The sequence below is a fragment of the Polypterus senegalus genome, chromosome 4 (assembly GCF_016835505.1).
Source record: "Polypterus senegalus isolate Bchr_013 chromosome 4, ASM1683550v1, whole genome shotgun sequence".
In the NCBI taxonomy this organism is placed as follows: domain Eukaryota; kingdom Metazoa; phylum Chordata; class Cladistia; order Polypteriformes; family Polypteridae; genus Polypterus; species Polypterus senegalus.
In genome coordinates this window covers 214,571,776-214,593,418 of record NC_053157.1, presented here as the reverse complement: position 1 = coordinate 214,593,418, position 21,643 = coordinate 214,571,776, and the positions used below count along the sequence as shown (strand labels likewise).

Here is a 21,643-nt window from a genome sequence, read left to right as displayed (position 1 = left end):
CCAAAGGCTGGAGAAAAAAATAAAATCTGTAGGGGTTCCAGACCAAGAGACCGCCCAGTCCCCTCTGGGCAATCTACCTAACATAAATCAAACAGTCCTCTTTGTATTTAGCGTTTTCATCGAAGGACCTGATGATGATGGTCACGTAGACTTCTGGCTTTAAAATAAATAACATACATCACACATTAAAATAAAAAAAATGAAAACCATATCAAAATAAATAGTTACTATGGAAAGTGGTTATTTTATAAGATTAGAGCTAAGTTACTTTACCTCATTTATTGTATATTACAAAATACTGACACACATCAAAATGGAATGAGCTAATTCTAAACATGAAAAAAAAAAACATAGGTTAACTGCAACTGTTAACATACTGGTGTAAGAAAGTTTACAAATTTGCCTTGATAATTTATAATGATATTCCTCAGTAAAAATGCTAGGGTATTTTTCCAGTTTTGATGATTCTGTTGTGTAGTGCTTTTTAACAATGCTACTTTGCAGAAATTGCTTATTGGGAGTGAGTAGAGCGAGGAGGTATAAACTGATCCTTTGCCAGCCAACTAACAGGTAGTAGATTTACCCTTCAATAAAGGGGAAAAGGGTTCATCATGCTTCTCAGAATGTTAAAATTATTTACTCTTAGTGTTTATTTGGCGCACACCTTCATCCATTGTGACTTACAAAGCAACTTATGATACATTCAAGAAGTACTACTACTTATATATAATTACATTTAAACTAGTATTGATTACCTGACAGTACACACACAACAGAGTACAGTATATGTTTATTGCCTGTTTGTTATTTAATTTGTCATCCATCTGATGTTAAATAAGGCCAATTATAATTAACATGTAACGTATGTGGCGAGATTGTTTCCAGTATTTCATTAAAAAAAAAAAATACATTTTTTTTGGTCAGCCTTTCTGAATATAGTGTCAAGGTGCACTAATTTGTTACACTGTGGTGAGATTAGCATGCAGTGGACCTGTGTGAATATGGTTATGAATGTGGCTCATTGTAAGAAGTGAAAGAAATGCTACTCTATGTCAATCAACAGATAACATAATGGTGGGAAGGCAGAGTCTCCTCTTCTGTATTGTTGTACGTTTTCAGATCTGCTGCTTTGTCTTTTTATCAATCTTTTTTCACAGCTGTCAGCTTTATAAATCTTTCTTTAATCCTCTCATTCAGTACGTCTTTTGTTTAAATAAATACACTTTTGCATTAACTCAAGGTTGTGTTTCATTCAGAAGGAAATGGTTTGAAAATGATGACTACATTTAGGAAGTAACAAAATATAAACATTTTGAGAAATTTGCTACAGTGTGTGAGGAGTGATCAAAGTGTTTTGAGCTTGAATCATAGAGGAGAGTTCTATGGTACTGATTTTGCAAATTATTACCTCCTGTGTATTAAAATATGCAAAATCCAAGTTTTAGAGTCATGTGAATTATTAAATTTTGAAGTTTTTTTTTTATATAAAGTATTTTTCACTTTAAATTACTTGTTTCAGTTGCAAGTCAGTATATGGTGATAACTTCAAAATCAAGTATTGCACTGTTACAGAATGTCTAACAATTCAGGGCAATATGTCTTTATTGGGTTCATTCTTGTCAAAGATTGACAACAGAATAAATTGTTTTCATCTTTGAGTGAATTATAATAGAAAATGAAAGAGTCACAGTTAGATAGCTGGTCCTATAAGGGTAAGTTATGGAACAGATCAATCTGGAAATTATGAGGTATTCAATAATTACGGCTGAGTCCAAACACCAAGTTAAAAATTGGAAACCTAGTGATTTTTTAATACCAAAAAAATGTAAAGACCAAGCCATTGCCAGCAAAGTCATGTGCACATTTGAGGAATGCTGTTGACTGGCTCTCTTCTGCTTCAAAACAGTGCCCCTGCTCAAACTGCATGGTTTACAAAGGCAGCTGTGTGAAACTGCAGATTCAACTAAGTGCCGCACCCACTTTTCTCCTGGCATAGTCCTGTGTAACTAACATCAGTTTGCCATTCTGAAGGGATCCCTCCATGGGACATGCTAAACCTTTTAATTTACTACTTTTATAAACCCAACTTCCAGGTCTAATCTGGATGATTTTTTTCATATAACAAAGCTTTCAAATACAGGGTAAACAAGTTTGCTTTAATTATAGCTAGCCTTATCATAAAAAGACACTTTTCTGACCAGACTGTTGCACATTAAACTTAGTAATGCTTCATTTCTAGGTTTGTGGCTAGATGTCTGACAGGACCAAAAAAAAAATAGAAAACTTAAACTGTAAAAGAAGTTGAAGGTAATTAATACTTTAAGATGATCTAATTATTGATAGAACTATATTTTCAGTACCGTGCACCATAACGCGGAGTACAGGCAAGATTGAAAAACTCATGTTCAAATGGCATAACATTTTTAAATAGTGATGTTTTCATGTATGAATGTGTGTGTGCATGTGCGAGAGAGGCAGAAGCAGATTTGATCTCATTAAAGTGGAATAACAAATATACATTTTTGCAAATGTATAACGAAACAAGATTCAAGAATAAAACTGAATAACAAAAAATTTAAGTGACAACAAGATAGCAAGAAGGCATGATTCACGAGTGTTTGTGTGTTTGCTTATATCCCTTTACACCGGCGGTTACAGACTGAAATCAGTGGCGGCTTCTTTTTGGGTGCATACACTGTCAGCATGGCACTGCCAGATGTAAACACTAGCGTGGCAAATTACTTGCTTACTAAAGTGGCTTTAGCTGCAGGTGGAAGTCTCATTTTACTTATGATGTTAAGCAGAATATTAGCCAGCTGTAAAGAATCCATCTGTTGTTACGGTTCTGTCCAGTTGTCCAGTCTGATAGCGGTCACAGGGCATTGTATCTTTGATTGCCGGTATGACAAATAGTTCTGAGCAGGCGTCAACTTCAGCACCAACTGTGGTCATTGCTGCTCTTGTGAAAAGAATGGAGATTAATGGCATCAACTCAGAGAGAGAGAGGCAAGTTAGTTGCACGTGAACGTCGCTGACAGAACACTGAATAATAAAAAAATAAATTAAAAAAAGTAACTTTTACAAGTAGCCAACATTTACACTGGGTGTTACAGATTCAAATGTATGTTTTTATTATACTGTATTATAGTAATAACAATAGCAGATCACTACACAAAACGCAGAGCTCCCGCACTTGAACCTAGAACCCTTTTGGTTTTAGCAGCAGCTCTTACCTCTGCACCATCCAATAATAAATATCAACTTTTTGTTGATTAACATTTGAGCTTGGGTTTTTAACTCATTGACAGCAATATATAAACTGAATTTTTTTTTTCCTTTAGTTATATTCTTGAATAAAAGCACACGTGTTTATTTGATATTTGGACTAAAGTCTTCACACATTATACACTTCACATCAATATTAATATAAGTTCTTCTTCTTTCTGCTGATCCTGTTAAGGGTTGCCACAGCGGATCGTCTTCTTCCATACCATCCAGTTTTTTTACATCTTGCTCTGTTACACCCATCACCTGCATGTTTCCTCTCACCACATCCATAAACCTCCTCTTAGGCCTTCCTCTTCCCTGGCAGCTCTATCCTTAGCATCCTTCTCCCAATATACTCAGTATCTCTGCACTGCACATGTCCAAACCAACGCAATCTCGCTTCCCAGACTTAGTCTCCCGACTGCCCAACTTGAGATGACCCTCTAATGTACTCATTTGTAATCTTATCCATCCTCATCAAACCCAGTGCAAATCTTAACATCTTTAACTCTGCCACCTCTAGCTCTTTCTCCTGCTTTCTGGTCAGTGCCACCGTCTCCAACCCATATAACATAGCTGGTCTCACTACTGTCCTGTAGACCTTCCCTTTCACTCTTGCTGATACCCGTCTGTCACAAATCATTTCCTTTAACAACTTCCATAGTGCACACTAAGATATTTGTCATCATTTTCAATCATTTAGTGCTTTTTTGCAGACGTGTCGCTGAATGTAGCTGGCAGCCCGTGCTATAAACTCAGTCATTGATGAGCAGCTCCATTGACAGCTGGCTGTTTAGAAAAGAATACATCACTGCTTTTTGTAATTCTCAGTATCCTTAGTGCACATTGTAGCTGTGTAGTCTTGGATAATATTAGCCACTTGGAGCTGGGGGTGACGCTTCACAATCCCTCGGCAAAGACCGCACATCTCTGCAGAGGAAATAATCAGCAGTTAGTGTTTTTTGTGCCTACATTATGCCTTTATCAACTCAATGAGGTACTGTGTCATTCCAAAGACTCTAGAATTTTTATGCATAAGGTCAACATAATTTACATACCAATGGTTAGTTTAAATTATTTGTGTTTTGTGATTTAATATTCACTAATATTGCTCATTTTATTAAAACATTTGAAACATTTTCCTGTAAACAAAGTTGAAAAGTATTTGGTATTTTGCTAGTATTTCAAATAATGGACATTTTTATTCCTGGAACGAAAGTCATCTATAGTATTCCTAAACGAACAGATGTGTGTGCTAGTATGATTTAGGTCAGTGATACCCGAACTTTGTCCAGGGAACCCACGGGAGCTGCAGATGTTTTGTTTCAACCAACTTCTGTTTTTAATTGTACTGTTAGACTAATTAAGTGAGGTGCTGTTTGCCAGTTTCTGTGTTTGGGTTAGAAATTACTAAAATAAGTTTGGTCAATTTTTATTAATTTTAAAAAAGCATTTATATATTTTTATTTTTTATTTTAACTTTTTAACAATATATTTAATGCAAATTTTTTCATTTATCATTTACTAATTAGTGTGTCTAATGCTGAAGTAGTTGCACCCTTTTATCTTTCAGTGTTGTTTGCCCATTTTTAATTGCCATTATTAGGATACAACGAAAGGAACAAACTACATAGAAAATGGGCAAAATAAGAGAAAAAGAACAAAAGAGAGTTAAGCTTTTAAAGCTGTAACAAAATATAAATATTTCTTAATGTCCCATAAATGTAAAGCTCATGTAGATGTGCTTTTCTGAATGCATAATAAGAAAAGGGAATAAAAGACCAGCTAATTAAATGAGATCCATTATTATCACTGATTGTAGACCTGGGTGGAGCAAAAACCTGCAGCCACAGCAGGTCCCCAAGACTGGGTATGGGAGCCGCTGGTTTACATTGTTTGAAGCAAGGCTTGACCTTGCATACCTGCTGAGCTGGGGATGCCCGTTTTGTGCTTTAAATAAACAAATAAATAAGGATTTGGTGTGTGTTGCTAAATTGTAAAGGCTGCAGCAGTTCAGTCTATGCAGAAAAGTTAGGTGAGAAGGAAATGAATACAGTACAGAGTGATGGCACAGATTGTCACAGCATTAATTTGTCTGTTTTTGCTTTAAATGTGTGAATACACATTTATTATTTTATATGTACATGTATTTTCTAATAATAATAAATAAATAACCAACACAATGAGAATCCAAATCTGTTAATGTGACTTTTGTGGTAAATGGGCTTTTTCTCACTGCCTGATTTTCAGTTCTTTGTTCTAAAGCTGTATGTGTGCTCGTGCGTGCATGCATTTACATTGTATGTATGTATAGTATACATGAACAAGTGGTAAATGCCTTTGATCGCGTACCTTAAAATTATTCCTATATAAACTAATGCAAACATGAGGGTTTAAAGTGTAATTTACACAGAGAGAAATGACAATATCCAAACAATGTGTGTTTGACAGGGTTTTTATTACTTAGTCGAGCCCCCTAACTCTAGTCCTGTTCTCCACATAGGCAGGGCAAACAACAACTGATAATTTCTTTAGCCTAATTAATTATTAGGACATCTGGCTGTATGTGATCATGTTGCAAACAGGTACTTTCTTTACTGTTAATTTGTGCAATGCAGCTACAATTTAAACACAATTTTTTTAGTCCACCTGTTGATGCTACCTTGTAATGACCATTCTGGTTGTTTTGAGTCATTTGGTTCAGTACAAGGAAATGTTCTGGATCCTTGTTTATTAATTTATTATTTACACTGAATAAAGAAATCCATCTCAATCTTAGTTGAACTCCAAAGTTGCTACTGTCTGCCCTCGAAAAAAGAAAAATGATTCAAAGAAGCCTCTGCTTTTTAAAGCAAAACAGTTCTTTGTGAAAATGTTTAAAGTGTGGTATGCCAAAGCTAAATATGTAAATATGCAGTATTTTCTATTACTTGTGTATTCAGTGTATTTTGGATAGTACAGAGGAAATTGTTTCACGTTTTTTTGAGAGTTTGGTTAATTGAGACAGTTACTCAGAAGCAGTGTATTTGATGACTTATTTAACATTCATTTTGCCATTACTACAAATCTTGGTTTTTGTGCAATGCACTGCTTTCCCATATTTTGCATACATCACCTGGTAATATTAGTTCTTCTCACACTATGGATGTTTCTCCTCTTTTAGTTTTCTTTTGCTTGCATTTCAATGCCAACATAGCACGCGCATCATTATTTTAATCAAAATTTTATACAAAATGGGACAACTTTGCCATATCTCTGCTCAATAAAGAATTGGGTTTATTTTGTAATAGACTTATTGATTACTGCTGTGGATAATAATTTGCAGATAACATTAATTATTTAAAGGGTATGCCATCTTTAAAACTCCATATTAGGTAGTAAGAATATTACACCATTCTTTACACCACCTGTTAAGGCTGGCTGTATTTCAAAGGGATCTTGTGAGTGCATTGCTTTCTCAACAAAGTAAGGCTTTAACATTTGAGTGCATCTTGGTGCAAAACTTCGCTTTAGGTAATACTTGTGCATCATATGGCTGTCTTTGTGTTTTTTGGCATCTATTAATTATTATGTTTTGTTGTTTGGTTTTAGCTGAAAATTGTTCAGGTTACCGTACATGTGGCCAGTGCTTGGATCAGCCCGGTTGTGGGTGGTGCACAGAGCCCACCAATACCGGTAAAGGACAGTGTATCGAAGGCTCGTACCGTGGCCCAGTCCAGATGCCCATTCCTAGTTCCTTCCAGGAGCCTGCTCTTAATACCACCATGTGTCCATTTGACCACAAATACAATTGGTCTTTCATCCAGTGTCCAGGTAATCAAGGAATATATAAGGAAATTGTTTTGAATGGTCAATTTTGCTATTTATGTTACATTTATTTTTTTTTAATTGCTTTATATAATGTGTAGGATGAAAATTAGTTTTTGAGTTGCTTTTTTGGTGCTTTTTATTATATAAAAAAAAATAAAAACAAAACTCAAGCACTTTTATTTATTTTTTTTTAAATAGCATAATAAAATCTATGGACAGTGACAAACTCAAATAGTATTTATTATTATAATTTACTGTTTGACACACCAAGGTTTAATTTCTGGTCCAGTTATGTTTTTAAAATGTGCCTAGTTATATATTGTTCAGTTTGGCTTCCTTCAGGTTCTCTGTTTACCTCCCATATCCATTGTATTGATGGGAAACACTAAATGTTACTTGTATCATTGTCACTTTGGTTATGTTTGTTGTATCATTGTCACTTTGGTTATGCTTGCAACGTGCCAAGTAATGAACTGGCTGAGATCCAATTGCTAGAAAAGAATGGGGGTTCCAAAATGGATGGATAAGTTTTATTCAATGAGGAGAATGTTTAGTATTAGCTTTTATTTTGTTTTGTTTTTGCAGATGTCTTATCTGTCATTTTTCATTCACAGCTTGCCAATGTAATGGCCACAGCAGATGTATCAATGAAAGTGTCTGTGAGAAGTGTGAAGACCTGACCACAGGAAAACATTGTGAGACCTGTATTTCAGGCTACTATGGAGATCCTACCAATGGAGGCACATGCCAGCGTGAGTGAAATATACCAAACAGCAGCCATCAGTATTTACTCACTGATTAGTGATTAGACTAGGAAGATGTCTGCATACCTGCTGTAAAAGAAAACCACATTGTTCAGTTGTCACCCTTTTATTAAAATTCTTTGATACAGTAGCTTAGTTGTATCTGTTGATACAACAGACAGCAGATAGTTACAACTGTTAATTTCTCTGTAGCCTGCAAGTGCAATGGCCATGCATCCATCTGCAATGCACAAAGTGGGAAGTGCTTCTGTACCACCAAAGGAATTAAAGGGGACAAGTGCCACCTGTGAGTACCTTGATATGCTGTCAGAATATCAGTTTTTTCTTCTCTTGCTTTGTGCTGCTGTTAGATAATTTATCTGTTTGTGTCCGTTTTTCCCTATCTACCTCTATTCAGGACATTTGATAATTTTTTACCCCTTCGTTTTCAGTTGTGAAGTCGAAAATCGATACCAAGGAAACCCACTAAAGGGAACTTGCTACTGTAAGTAATTTGAAGCATAATTGACCCATTTTACTATTCTTTTAACTTAAATTATTTAAATATTACTTATTTGACTTTTCAAATAAAACCCAAAGGAAAATATTCACAGGTATTACCTTTTTCTCTCCTCTTTCCCCTGCTCCTTCCCTGTCTCTTCTTCAAATTCAACTTGTTTTTTTGTATTTGTGTGTGTACAAAATCTCAGAAATTTTAGTGTGGATTGTATTTCACAATGTTATTATTTGTGATGGGTCAAGCATCAGTAATGTAGCTGTGCATTTTCAGAAAGTTTTTCTTCATGCAGACAACATGTAGACACATGGAATGAGTTTCCAACTAGTGTTGCAGACAATACTGTTTTGCAGACCTTTAGAACTCAATTTTAAGTTTTCTCTGAGAAATTAGTTGGTTATTAGTAGCAAGCTTATTGTGCTAAATTATCATAATTCTTCTAATGTACTAACCAGACTTGATTAAATTTTCTTGTTTATATCACTTTAATGAACAATTTGGATCAGTATTACTGTACTAAACTTGTAAAAAAAAAGCATTTTAGTGCATTTCAGTTACACTGTATGTGAAGTGAATATTAACACTGAAAATGTATTTAGAAATAACAGGTTAAGCTGAATATACATACAACTAAAACAGTATTATTTTTTTATTGTTTGATACTGTATGCTTAGTTTTCATGTTAATTATTTAGTTTATAGGAACATCTAATAAATGGCACCATCAGTCTCATTAACCTAGGTTAAGGGCTTAGGTGATTTTATAATTCATCTTTCTTGTTTTATGTTTGTATATATTTTTGTAGATACCCTGCTAATTGATTATCAGTTCACATTCAGTCTATCCCAAGATGATGACCGTTACTATACAGCCATTAACTTTGTTGCTACTCCTGAAGAAGTAAGCATTTTCAGTAAATACTCTTCTAAAGAGCTTTGTGAATTTAAAATGTCATTTTTCTCAATTGTTTTATCCATAATAACTATAGTTAATGCTTAACCCTGATAACAGAAAACAATATTAATCATAAAATGTGGTAGTGATGGTAGTGTTGCCAGTCTTATCATTTATAGGTAAAGTGAATGCAATTTTTATTGCAACTTATCTTTCAGTCATATACTAATGTTTTCAGTTGTCTTTAGTTAATTAGATCTTTTGATTTTACTTATTTGCTTGAAATATGGATACAAATGAAATTGTGTTTAGCCATTTGCTTTAGTATACAGTTGATTTGTTTTTTGTTTCTATTATGTGTTTAATACTGACCTATACTTTTTCACTGTGATGTTTTCCAAAAATCGATAGTTTATAATGCATAACCAGAGGTGTACTAGAATTAAGTAATATGTTGCTCCTCTACTTTACAGTGTAATTTGAATCTGTTTTGCAGTGTGAATGGTCTCCTTAGAAACACTTAAATGTAAATAGCTTACTTAACAAACATGTTGAAGATTTGCAGTATATTTGCTTTTACTCAAATTCCTGTGTGAAAGCAAAACATTGTTTTAAACCTTCATAGGAAATGCACAAGTTAGTAAATAAGAAGTTAATTCTGACCCACCCTCATTATTATTATTGATGATAATAATAATAATGGATAATAATAATAATACTAATAATAAAGTTAGCCTCTGACAGAAAGATTGGTTACAGGGTTAAGTGTAACACTGTTTTTAGGAATTCATGAGGATATTTTTTATATAATTTTTATTCATTGATTTACTTGTTGAAAATCATCTTTGTTCTGTTTAAGCAAAATCGGGATCTGGACATGTTTATCAATGCTTCCAAAAACTTCAATCTTAACATCACATGGGCAACCAGCTTTGCAGGTAATACAATATATAATGTTATTAGGAAAAGAAATAATTTGCAAATGGATAATTTAGTTTTACTGTATGACTTGGTATATCTTCTGTTCCAGTAACACATCTGTGTATCCATGTTTAAAATCCATTGAAGCCAGAAAACCCCAAACAAAATAAATGCTGAAGACAGAAAGTTAAATAACTATAATACCAGCCCTGTGCCTTCTAGTACCTTATCTTTACCAGGTCAAGTGTAGTGTTTTTTTTTTTTTTATATATTAAGTCATACTGTATAATTTGTCCTTGAGGTCTTCATGACCTTTTCTCAGACATATTATTTTATTCATAAAAGAAAATTAGCAGCCGTTACTTGAATGATTTATTCTAAGCCCATAGGCAAAATTCTGACTTTTATATTATTCATGACCTTAGAGCTATAGTTGCTAGAGTTGCAATATGACATTGAAGTTAAAATGTTTTTTCTTTGTTTATATGTATTTTCATTATTTAACTTAAACATGAAGTGTTGGTGTCTCATTCTTAAGCAAAAGTGTAGACATATACAATGTTGGCACTAGTACTCTGAGTACCTGCATGAACAAACATTAAGTCATCCAACTCACTGTCCATTTTGCCTTCTTTTCCGCTTTCAACCTACCATGAGCTTCTTTCTTTTTGATTAAGTGTGTGATGTGCTGTTTGCAGCCACAATAGAACTGCAGTCTTGGGGGTCAAATGTTTCAGTGGTCAGCTTGCAAAATGAATGTTGTATGCATTAAAACAGATAAGTTCTTGTCTGTACTCATTTCTGACAATGCTTACTATTGACAATCCCATCTCACTGCTTAAAGACAGTATGAGAGACAACGGTATAACTTTGTGAATATTGAGGTCTGTACTCCCAGTATTGACAATATTGACCAGATCATACACAGGAGATGCAGATAGACATTTCTCAGCATGCTTCAAATGCATCCACTCCCTCAAAGCAGAATCTCTCTCTCTCAACAGACAGGCAGGCTTCAAACTTGTGAATTAACTCGCTACGAATTTTGTATCCAAAAATGTGAATATCTTGCTTCCCCTTGGGCCAAGTAGATTAAAAAATTAAAAAAAAAAATGTTGCATACATTTAACGATGTGTATCATGGTAGAAATTAAGTCATAAGCATTCATAACATTATCAGTAAACTTTTTCTACAGTTGTACAAGATCACTAATGGGTTGTGCATATTTAGCCTCATGGAGAATTACAACAAAATCAATTTGGAGCTTTGAACTGTTCTCCATTTAGTTTGTGTTTATACTCTTCAAGGGGCGTGCTCAATCCCCTATAATTGTTTTCTCTTTCTATACCTTCTACAAATCTTTTAAGCATATTGCTATCTTTGTTTATTAAAAACTGCATGGCTAAAATTTTTAGCTCCTTTAGAGTAGACTTTTTTTTGGCAAGGGGTGGTTATGAACAGCAAAATTTACAACATATGTCTCTGCACTTGGCATTCGCCTTTAACCTGGGATCATCATCCAAGCTTGACTCTGAAAACCCTTGTTTGATCTGGTTTTTTTCTAGCAGGTGGTGGGATATTGTAAAAGTTGCTCAGTGGTCTCTGCTGGATAATTTTTGTATCTGTTTGGACTAATAAGAAACATACTTTTGAAGCAGATCTGAAATATTTTGTTAAGGGGTTGAAAGAAATAAATGAGGTCAAAACACCTGCCACCAGGCTAATAATTGTATAAAATGTTAATGAACCGTTAGCTTTTAGTCTTTCCTCTCTGCTTTGATTTTCAGTGTGTGGGAACCACAGAGTAAACTCTGCTATGTTGGGTTGACCATTTTAAAGCATTGCTATATTCATGTCATACTTCTACATATCTGCATTCTCTGCCACAGTATTACAGTGTGGTACGGCAACTGCACAGCACAGGATAGGAAGGACTTGGCATGGGTGGTGAGAACAGTACAGGGGATTGTAGGAAGTCCTGTCCTAGACCTGGACTCTGTATATTCTGGAAGGGTGCAGAAGAGGGCCAAATGTATAGCTGCGGATCTCACTCATCCAGGAAATGGACTGTTTGTACCACTGCCTTTGGAAAAGCAGTACAGAAACATAAAAACGCGCACCAGCAGACTGAAAGACAGCTTTTTCCCCAGAGCTGTGAAGCCCATTTGCCCCTGCTGATGCACGCACATACATCTACCCCTAACCTGCCCCCCTGTAGACATGCACACATACTTTCCCTCTTAATCCTCCCCTGCAGACCCACGCACACAGATTATTGGTCTCTGCAGGCGTGCTACCTCAGGAAAAGTCTGGACTTGATTGTTTTATTGCTGCTGTCTTTTATACTTATTATGTTTATTTTATTATTTATAGTACATTGTGTATTTTAAATATTCTGCCTTGAAGCTGAGTCCTACCAACAAAAAATGTAGTTATGTGTATGCATATTGACAATAAAGAATTCTACATCTACTCCTCCCTGCAATTGCATCATTTAGCTGACAATGAGGCAGTGCCTGCAAACTTGTGGTGAACTGATTTGAAGATTGAAATAACAAATTAGGGAAACATCAAATTCACAAGATATTCCTAGAGTACGATAGCAGTCAATAGCACTTGTAAAAATTAAGGATGCCTTGTGTTTTCAACTTCCATAATGTAAAATAGGTACACATTTACATACTTATGACAGAAAAAAAAACACGCATTATAATTATTTCACTGTGCATGTATACTTGCATGCCACTTATGTTAACCTCTGTGTATATGATATGTAAATTATGAGGTTTTACATTTAAAAATCTATTTTGCTGTCACTCTAAATTTTAATGGTAATTTTATAACATGAAAAAGCCTATATTATAAATAATAATAATAATAACATTGTTCTGCCTGTATTTTCTGGTTCCATGTTTGCTTTCAGGATGGGGAGTGGTTCAATGTGGTAATGGATTAGGCCTTTCCAGACAGCTTTGGTCACAAGGAAGGAACCAACCCTGAATCAAATCTCAGCCAAGTGCAGACCCACTCACACACACCTATGGTCAAACTTACACAAGGACAATTTAAAATTGCCAGTTACCTAATATGCATGTCTTTGGACTGTTAGAGGAAAACCAGAGTACGGTTGTGGTTGAAAGTTTGTGAACCCTTTAGAATTTTCTGTATTTCTGCATAAATATGACCTAAAACATCCGATTTTCACTCAAGTCCTAAAAGTAGATAAAGAGAAACCAGTTAAAGTGAGACAAAAATATTATACTTGGTCATTTATTTATTAAGGAAAAAGATAGAATATTACATATTTGTTAGTGGCAAAAGTATGTCAATGTATAATATGCCAATAACAATAGGATTTTTTTTCCCATGGGAACGGATTAATCATATTCCCTTTATTTCTTATGGGAAAAATACCAAGGTACCGCTGTAGTTTATTGCCTCGTTTGTTGCTTTTTTCCCCCCATTACTTACTTAAACCAAGTGAAAGTTTTGAAATAAATAGCTAAGACATAGATAATTTAATTCTTGCCATTTTTGGCCAAAGTTTCACAAGTGTAATTATGAATTAATACAGTTTAATTCTGGTTCTCATTAGTTTTATCCAGATGTTTCATCAGCAAGGGATTTCAATCAATAATATTTAATTAACACTGTCCGATAATGTTCTTAAAAGAACCTGAACTATTTTAATAGAAAGTTTTAGTCTTTCAGGTTGTTTTCCTTACTAGCTAATTAAGGCACAAGTGTGAGACTATAGTGGATTTTACTTGATGGCAGCGAAAGGCACTTTGTTAAGCATTTTCTTTATTCTAAATAATATAGGTGAATAAGTGTTGCTGTACATTACTTAAATTTTATTTCTGTATTCATGCTGTGCCTTTTACAGAATTTTAAAGTATGAAAATTTATTCAAAAAATGTAGAAAATAGCCAGCTTAAGGACTCCTGAAGAAATAAAATATTTTAAATTAAATTTATATTTTAAAATATATATGGAACACATTTTAAGCACTTGTATCAAGAAGTTATTGTGTCTTTTGCTTTTCAGCACAGAGGTTATTCTGCTGTTACAGTAATTTTGGTAATATTTTTGTTGCTATTTTTATTGAGTTAAACAAATGCAGGAAATGAACAATAACAAATAATTCTGAACCAAAAAGATGAGAGGAAATCCCCAACTCAGCCATGAGAGGAAAACAAGAAAGGGAAAAAAAAAGTTTCAGAACAGCAGGGAGAAAATGCAGCAGTCCAACTGCCAGGCTATAAAAAAAACTTAGGAACAAAGGGTCAGAGGGGTTAGGAGAGCCCGATATTTGTGAATACCAGCAGTCCAGGTGTAAACCAGCCATATAGCCAACTACTTCCTATTGAAGTGACTGGATGTTCAGTTTATCTTTAATACATTGCATAAAGTTCAGAAACCACCAGATTAGTGAAATAGAAGTTGCTGAAGTTAGAAGAGACACAGAATCAAGGAGACCTGTGCCAGCCTGGCAGCAGTGGTACCCAAAGAGTAAAGCTTAAAGAATTCTTTTAAAATAGAACAGAGAGACAAAGAACAAAGATAGAGAATAATAAGAGATTTTGTGAAAAATATCAGTAGAGGATTGAAGAATGAGAGTAAGAGATTAGGCACGTCCTCTGCTGTCCTGGAAATGTAAAGAAATATTCAGAATTGACGGAAGGTGATAGAGGCTGCTGTCACCATATAATTAGAAAGTATTCCTCCAAATTATTGTGCCCCTTGCAATAGTAATTTTTGATTGTTTTTAAGTCAGGATTAAATTACTTTAACAAGTCTATCCTGGTAATAGCACCTCTTATGATGTGATTGATAGCAGAAATTCCTGTGAGTTCTCATTCGACATATCCTAACATATTTATAAGCCATAGCTTTACAAGCATATGCAAACTGCCACTGGGCAATTGCCAAGTAAGGTAGATTTGTCTATGTGTATGAAGACTGTCATTTGTAGTCACATAAACCTGATAAACTGAAAGAGTATGTGAGTTAGAAGGCTGGGAATTGGGAACAGCTAGAGTAAGGAGCTCTACTACACTCTCCCTCAATGAAAATGTATTGAACGGGCAGACAATTACAGAAGGCATCCTTTACAGTTGTTTTAGCAATTTTTTTTTAATGTTCTTTGCTTTTACACGTTTGTTAAAGTAGAGTAGAGTTTGTGTCTGCTACTATACAATACAGTACAGTTTATTTTTGTATTGCCTAAAATCACACAAGGAGTGATGCAATGGGCTTACACAGGCCCTGTCATTTGGCAGCCCCCCCAACCTTAACTCTCTAAGAAGACGATAAAAAAACTCCCAAAAAAACCTTTGTAGGGGGAAAAAAGAAGAAATCTTGGGAAAGGCAATTCCAAGAGAGACCCTTTTCTAGGTAGGTTGGACGTGCAGTGGGTGTCAAAAAAAGGGGTAAATACAATGCACCACACAGAACAAAACACAAGTAATCTCTAATACAATATGAAATTACAACAGTAATATTACAAGAGTAGATGATATCGCATAATACAATTCTAATTTGTTCAGAGTCCTGGAGACCTCGACCGTCAAGCTGCCTCCCCTCTACTGGCCATTCCATAGCTGAGTCAGTGGTGGGCCAGCCAATATTATGAAAGGACCCTTCTTCTCAATAATTCCAGTGCTCCTCCATCATACATGACTTTTCCTTAGGCAGGCAGACAACTTGGCAGTAGGGCAGTGACACCAAGTGCCACATTTGAGTACAGAGAAGAGAAACAGAATAGGTGAGGCTTAGTAATTATTACTATCAATTATTACTTACGTTTTAATGCTAATGATTAACAACAGAGATGCATTATGCACAGTTAATCAGCAGCTCTAGTCAGGATATGCTAAACTGAAGTAGTGAGTCCTCAGCCAGGATTTTAAAGCTGAGAAGGGGCATCTCTTACTGTAGCAGGCAGACCATTCCACAGTTTAGGGGCCCTGTAAGTAAAAACTTGACTTATTTTATTAATCCTTGGAATCATAAGCAGTCCGGCATCTTGAGACCTTAATGTGTGCTCTGGTTTGTGAGTAATGATAAGGTCAGATAAGTAAGCCAGACCTTGGCCATTTAAGGCTTTATATGTTAAATGTAGTATTTTGAAAACTGACCTAAACTTTACCGGGAGCCAGTGTAAGGATTTACCCTAAATTAACTAAGCACTTTTGGCAGGTGACGCTTGTCTGTATTTTTGGCTGGAAAACCTGAACTGTACATGCTGCAGAACATTCAACATATAAAGGTGCCCTCAAAGGGCAGAGAACAGATGGAATTTAAGTTTAGCACTGAGTTCATCTTTTTCCCTTTCTGTAGTTCGGTGCTTTCTATGTTCAGATGAATGACTAGAAGACCTCGGCTTTAAGCTTCACCACTTGCTGGGCAATTGATCTCTTGATGACCTGTCACTTTTGGCTACTTTTCCTTGTTGGGGGCTGACTTTACTCCAGTTGCACTTACCTGAGGATTTGAGTAGTTTTTGCTTTTTTTCACCCCTTGTGTTTGTAAAAGGCTGTGTGCGTATGTAAGACGATGCCACTCTATTTTTCTGCTCGCTACTACTCTGTGGTTCTGTTCACTCACTGGAATCTTGTGATATAGCAGGTTTGCAGCTCTGAAAGATTGGCATTTGGCTGTGTCAGGCTCCGTAGGCGCACTTGCACAGCAGTGGGGAGTTGGTGAAATTATTGAGGTGAGACTTATCTGCACGTGAGGGTGCGATCTTTCTCAATTGCTTCATTGGCTTCCTGCAGTGTGTGATTGAGATACTGCACCCACAGAGTCGTGTATATATGGGCCAGCACAGAAATAAAGAGAAAGAGATGGAGGCAGAGAGAGAACGAGCCAACCGCTAATGTGGGAAATGGGATCGCGGTCAGTGGTCCCACAATGGAGTGAAGGATTGCCACTCCCTACTGATTGTGCAGCGGAGTGGGAACATTCAAGGTGGCATCCTCTTCACGGATCCGAGGGGCGACTGCATGAGTGAGAAGGATAATGAGAGGACAACTGACCCCAAGCAGTCTGGCAGATGCTGACTGAGGCAGCCAAAGATGAGTCTGGATAGAGAGGACCACATCTCCTGAAGTCTCCGTCAGTTGAGCGGGCAATGTGTTGGGTGGGGAGACTTGGAAGGAGTTGTGCTCAGCTCATTTGACCCAATTACTGTTGTTGGTTTATATTCTCATTTTTAGCCTTTTTTTTTTTTTTTAAATCATTTGGATTTTTAACCTTTTAATTGGAATTATTTATTGCAAGCACTGCATTTTAATTGACACAAACGGTTTTGATTTTTTTTTTGTTTAATAAAAGCACTTGGACGCTTTGCACTGCCCCCTTGCCTGGAGTGTTCTTGTCCCCCATCTGCCACACTCATCCAGTTATGTTATTGATGGCATTGGGTTCAAGAGGCTCCCAAATATGGAAGACGGAGCATAGAGCTGGACTGGCAGCGTCACAAATCTTAATTTGGTTTCTGTTCCTTGGGAGTGGGTTTGACATTCTCATTTTAAGCATATTTCTACAAAAGAGCCTTATCAGTTTCCTTCTTGACTAAAGATTTCATGTTACTTTATCGTACAAGATCTAGAAGGCGGTTTGACCAGTTTTCAAAGGGTCTGGTAGAAGAGCCTTGTAAGTTGTCCCTGTTTCATTGGTGATTGCAGAGTCTACCTTCAAAAGTCCTGCATTTTGCTTTTCATGGAATATCTAGATAACTGTAGGATACAGACTTAAAACTACACCCATTTATGTAAATCTTTTTTTTAAAATAAAAATTGTACTCCGAGCTTTTGTTCAGGAAGGACTTCTATGAGTCCTTGGATTTCTTCAGCCATTAGTCACCCATTTAAAAATAATCTATTTCAGTCTAAATAGGGGCCAAAGGGTCTTTCTGTTTGCTGAGATATCTGCCCCCTTTGTGTATTTCAGTGCTTCTTGAACTGTTTTGATAATTTTCAATAATAACCCCTAATTTCGACAGTTATCCTAATCTAAATCGCTTTCGTCATTGTCTGAAAATTGCTTTTAACTGTATTTTTCTAATTTCTTGTTTTGAATGTTTTGTTTCTCAGTTTGATAATGTTTAATCTTAAAGGTTTTAGGTCAAACCAGACAGATAATTTTGTGCACTTGTAGCACCACATAGAATAAATGCAAAATTGTTTTAGTTCTCAGTTCTTTTTCAGTCTGATATGTATGTGGTTCCTAACATTTTTTTCTAGTATAGTTTTATATGTACAGTACCTATCAACATGCAAGTAATATAGACAAGAAATGCTGAACACCTATTTACTGTGTCATTCGCAAAAATAAAATGGCAATTTATATGCACATAAATATTTTATATTATCATGTTTTGAATACTCAGGCACTCCAGTATACACACACACATGCTCATTCACTCACTGGACACAGGCATTAAGAAGCAACAGCAAATTTTCAGATTGTAGAACCAAATTAGATAACAGAAAAATGTGTGACTGAAATTACCCACCATTTAAAGAATTAAGGTAATCATTGAACATCTGATAGCACTAAAACCAAAATAAAAAACTCTTTGTAATTATTTTAAGGTCAACATGCTGGGCATGTTGCCTTGATTTAAAATGAAACATTGTGAGAAATTAACTGTTTCTATTCTGTGAGTTGTGTCTGAATTTAGTTTTTTTTCTGTGTGTCACATTTAAAATGAAATTCTTACTCAATCTTTTGTAAACAATAAAGATATGTTTCACATTAATGATGGGTTTCAGTAATAAATAAAATCTTCAACAGTCCTTAAGTAATAAGTATTTTTTAGGTAATGGTGGAGAGTAGAACTTTTGCTCATTTGTAACAGTTAAAGTGCAGTTTATCAGAGATGGAAAAAGTCCAAAAAACAGGCAGCTTTCAAAAGGTCTGGTAGGATTGCTGCATATGTTGGCCCAGTTCCTTTGCTGATCTAAAGACAACTCTACTTCTTTTCATAATCTACAAGCTATCTGCCTGTGCAAATTAGAGCAAGTTTTATAAGGAACTCAGAAAAATGATACATCTGTGAAGGCTCCAAAATGTAGGGAAACTGAAGTAGGGGGATCTGCTTCTCCTGGGGTGATTCATGGAAAATGTACTGCATGCAGCATTGACAGCAGAGGAAATGTTTCTAATGAACAACTAAATGTTTATATCAACAGTGGGGTGCAACTGAGGGGAAAAAAAAAACATTTAACAAACAAGAGGATACCATTCAATCCTTAAAGCTTGTTTGGCTATTTAGTAGTCAAGTTTCTCAATGATGTATATGTATGATGATGATGTATATGTATTTGTGTACGATGTGTTGTGTTCAAGTTACATTCCGTGTTTGTCAATCGTTGTAAAGATAAGAGGTTTCATTCATCGATTAGTTTCTTACTGCATCAATAAACAGCTCGTCTTCCTCTTTATCTGAGATGTGACAAACTGCATGCACGGGTTTTTTTTACACTGTCTTCCTTTAGCGGGACATTCACCTTTTCCACCGTGCGCTTTGTTTCCGCAGTAGCTGCACTTATGAATATGATTGTATGTATCAGACGCTTCATATTTTTTTGCTGCCTTCTCAATTGTGTAATTTGGTCAGCACTCTTTGGAACTGTTGCTTTTTGTCTGTGCACTGCGTCAGTTCACGTGAGCCGCTTGGTGTTCTTGCATCGAAGGTTCCCAGCTGTGCTGGTGCCATCTCGTGTAATGTCAGACCCGGCACTTAAAAGTTTCTCTCGCAGTTTCAATGACTTTGTGCCAAACACCACCCTGACCATCTCATCTTCCTCTGCATAAGCACAGTCCTTCACCCGTGAACATTTATCGGCAGTGTTTGTATTGGATTGCCGCTGATGGACGGCCTTATATGGGCAGGCACTAAATTACAAACGCTAGTGGCAGCCTGTCTATGAACTTAATTTAATATAAACTTGTGGTTCACACCGTGCTTTGTTTCCGCAGTAGCTGTACTTATGAATATGCTTGTATGCATCATTTGCTTCATAATTTTTTTCTGCCTTCTCAATTGTGAAATGGCGTTTTGTGCTCATCGCTGTTTGGAGTTCTCTTGTTCCTTGTTCTCTATGTACTTACGTAGGAGGCGTGATGATGTCACACGAAACTCCGACCCCCACGGCCATCTCCAACTCAACTCCATTACATTATATGGAGAGAAATAGCTTCCAGTTATGACCCTTACGCATAGAATTTCAAAATAAGCTGTAAGGAATAAACCTGCCAAATTTCAGCCTTCTACCTATATGGGAAGTTGGAGAATTAGTGATGAGTGAGTGAGTGAGTGAGTGAGGGCTCTAACTTTTATTAGTATAGATATGTATATGTATATATGTATATATATATATATATATATATATATGTATATGTGTGTATATGTATGTATATGTGTATATGTATATGTATGTATATGTATATATATGTGTGTATATGTATATGTATGTATATATATATATATGTATGTATATGTGTGTATATGTATGTATATGTATGTATATGTATGTATATGTGTGTGTATATATATGTATATGTATGTATATGTGTATATGTATGTATATGTGTATATATATATGTATATGTATGTATGTATATATATATGTGTGTGTATGTATGTATGTATGTACATGTGTGTGTGTTGTATGTATGTATGTATGTATGTATGTATATGTGTGTATATGTGTACAAACCGGATTCCAAAAAAGTTGGGACACTAGACAAATCGTGAATAAAAACTGAATGCAATGATGTGGAGGTGCCAGCTTCTAATATTTTATTCAGAATAGAACATAAATCACAGAACAAAAGTTTAAACTGAGAAAATGTATCATTTTAAGGGAAAAATATGTTGATTCAGAATTTCATGATGTCAACAAATCCCAATAAAGTTGGGACAAGGCCATTTTCACCACTGTGTGGCATCTCCCCTTCTTCTTACAACACTCAACAGACGTCTGGGGACCGAGGAGACCAGTTTCTCAAGTTTAGAAATAGGAATGCTCTCCCATTCTTGTCTAATACAGGCCTCTAACTGTTCAATCATCTTGTGCCTTCTTTGTCGCACCTTCCTCTTTATGATGCACCAAATGTTCTCTATAGGTGAAAGAGCTGGACTGCAGACTGGCCATTTCAGTCCCCGGATCCTTCTCTTACGCAGCCATGATGTTGTGATTGATGCAGAATGTGGTCTGGCATTATCTCGTTGAAAAATGGAGGGTCTTCCCTGAAAGAGATGACGTCTGGATGGGAGCCTATGTTGATCTGGAAACTGGATATATTTTTCTGTATTGATGGTGCCTTTCCAGACATGCAAGCTGCCCATGTCACACGCACTCATGCAACCCCATACCATCAGAGATGCAGGCTTCTGAACTGAGCGTTGATAACAACTTGGGTTGTCCTTGTCCTGTTTGGTCCGGTTGACATGGCGTCCCAGATTTCCAAAAAGAA

At 35.7% G+C, this 21,643-nt stretch overlaps 1 protein-coding gene across 2 annotated transcripts in view; it reads left to right on the top strand.

The window, feature by feature from the left end:
* atrn (attractin) overlaps positions 1–21,643 on the top strand; it is a 295,073-nt gene that overhangs the window by 160,787 nt on the left and 112,643 nt on the right. For both annotated transcript variants that reach the window (XM_039751934.1, XM_039751935.1), the window contains exons 18-23: positions 6,859–7,080; positions 7,692–7,829; positions 8,034–8,127; positions 8,273–8,325; positions 9,143–9,237; positions 10,091–10,169. In XM_039751934.1, coding sequence (XP_039607868.1) covers positions 6,859–7,080; positions 7,692–7,829; positions 8,034–8,127; positions 8,273–8,325; positions 9,143–9,237; positions 10,091–10,169 — 681 coding nt within the window. The remainder of the gene's footprint in view (positions 1–6,858; positions 7,081–7,691; positions 7,830–8,033; positions 8,128–8,272; positions 8,326–9,142; positions 9,238–10,090; positions 10,170–21,643) is intronic.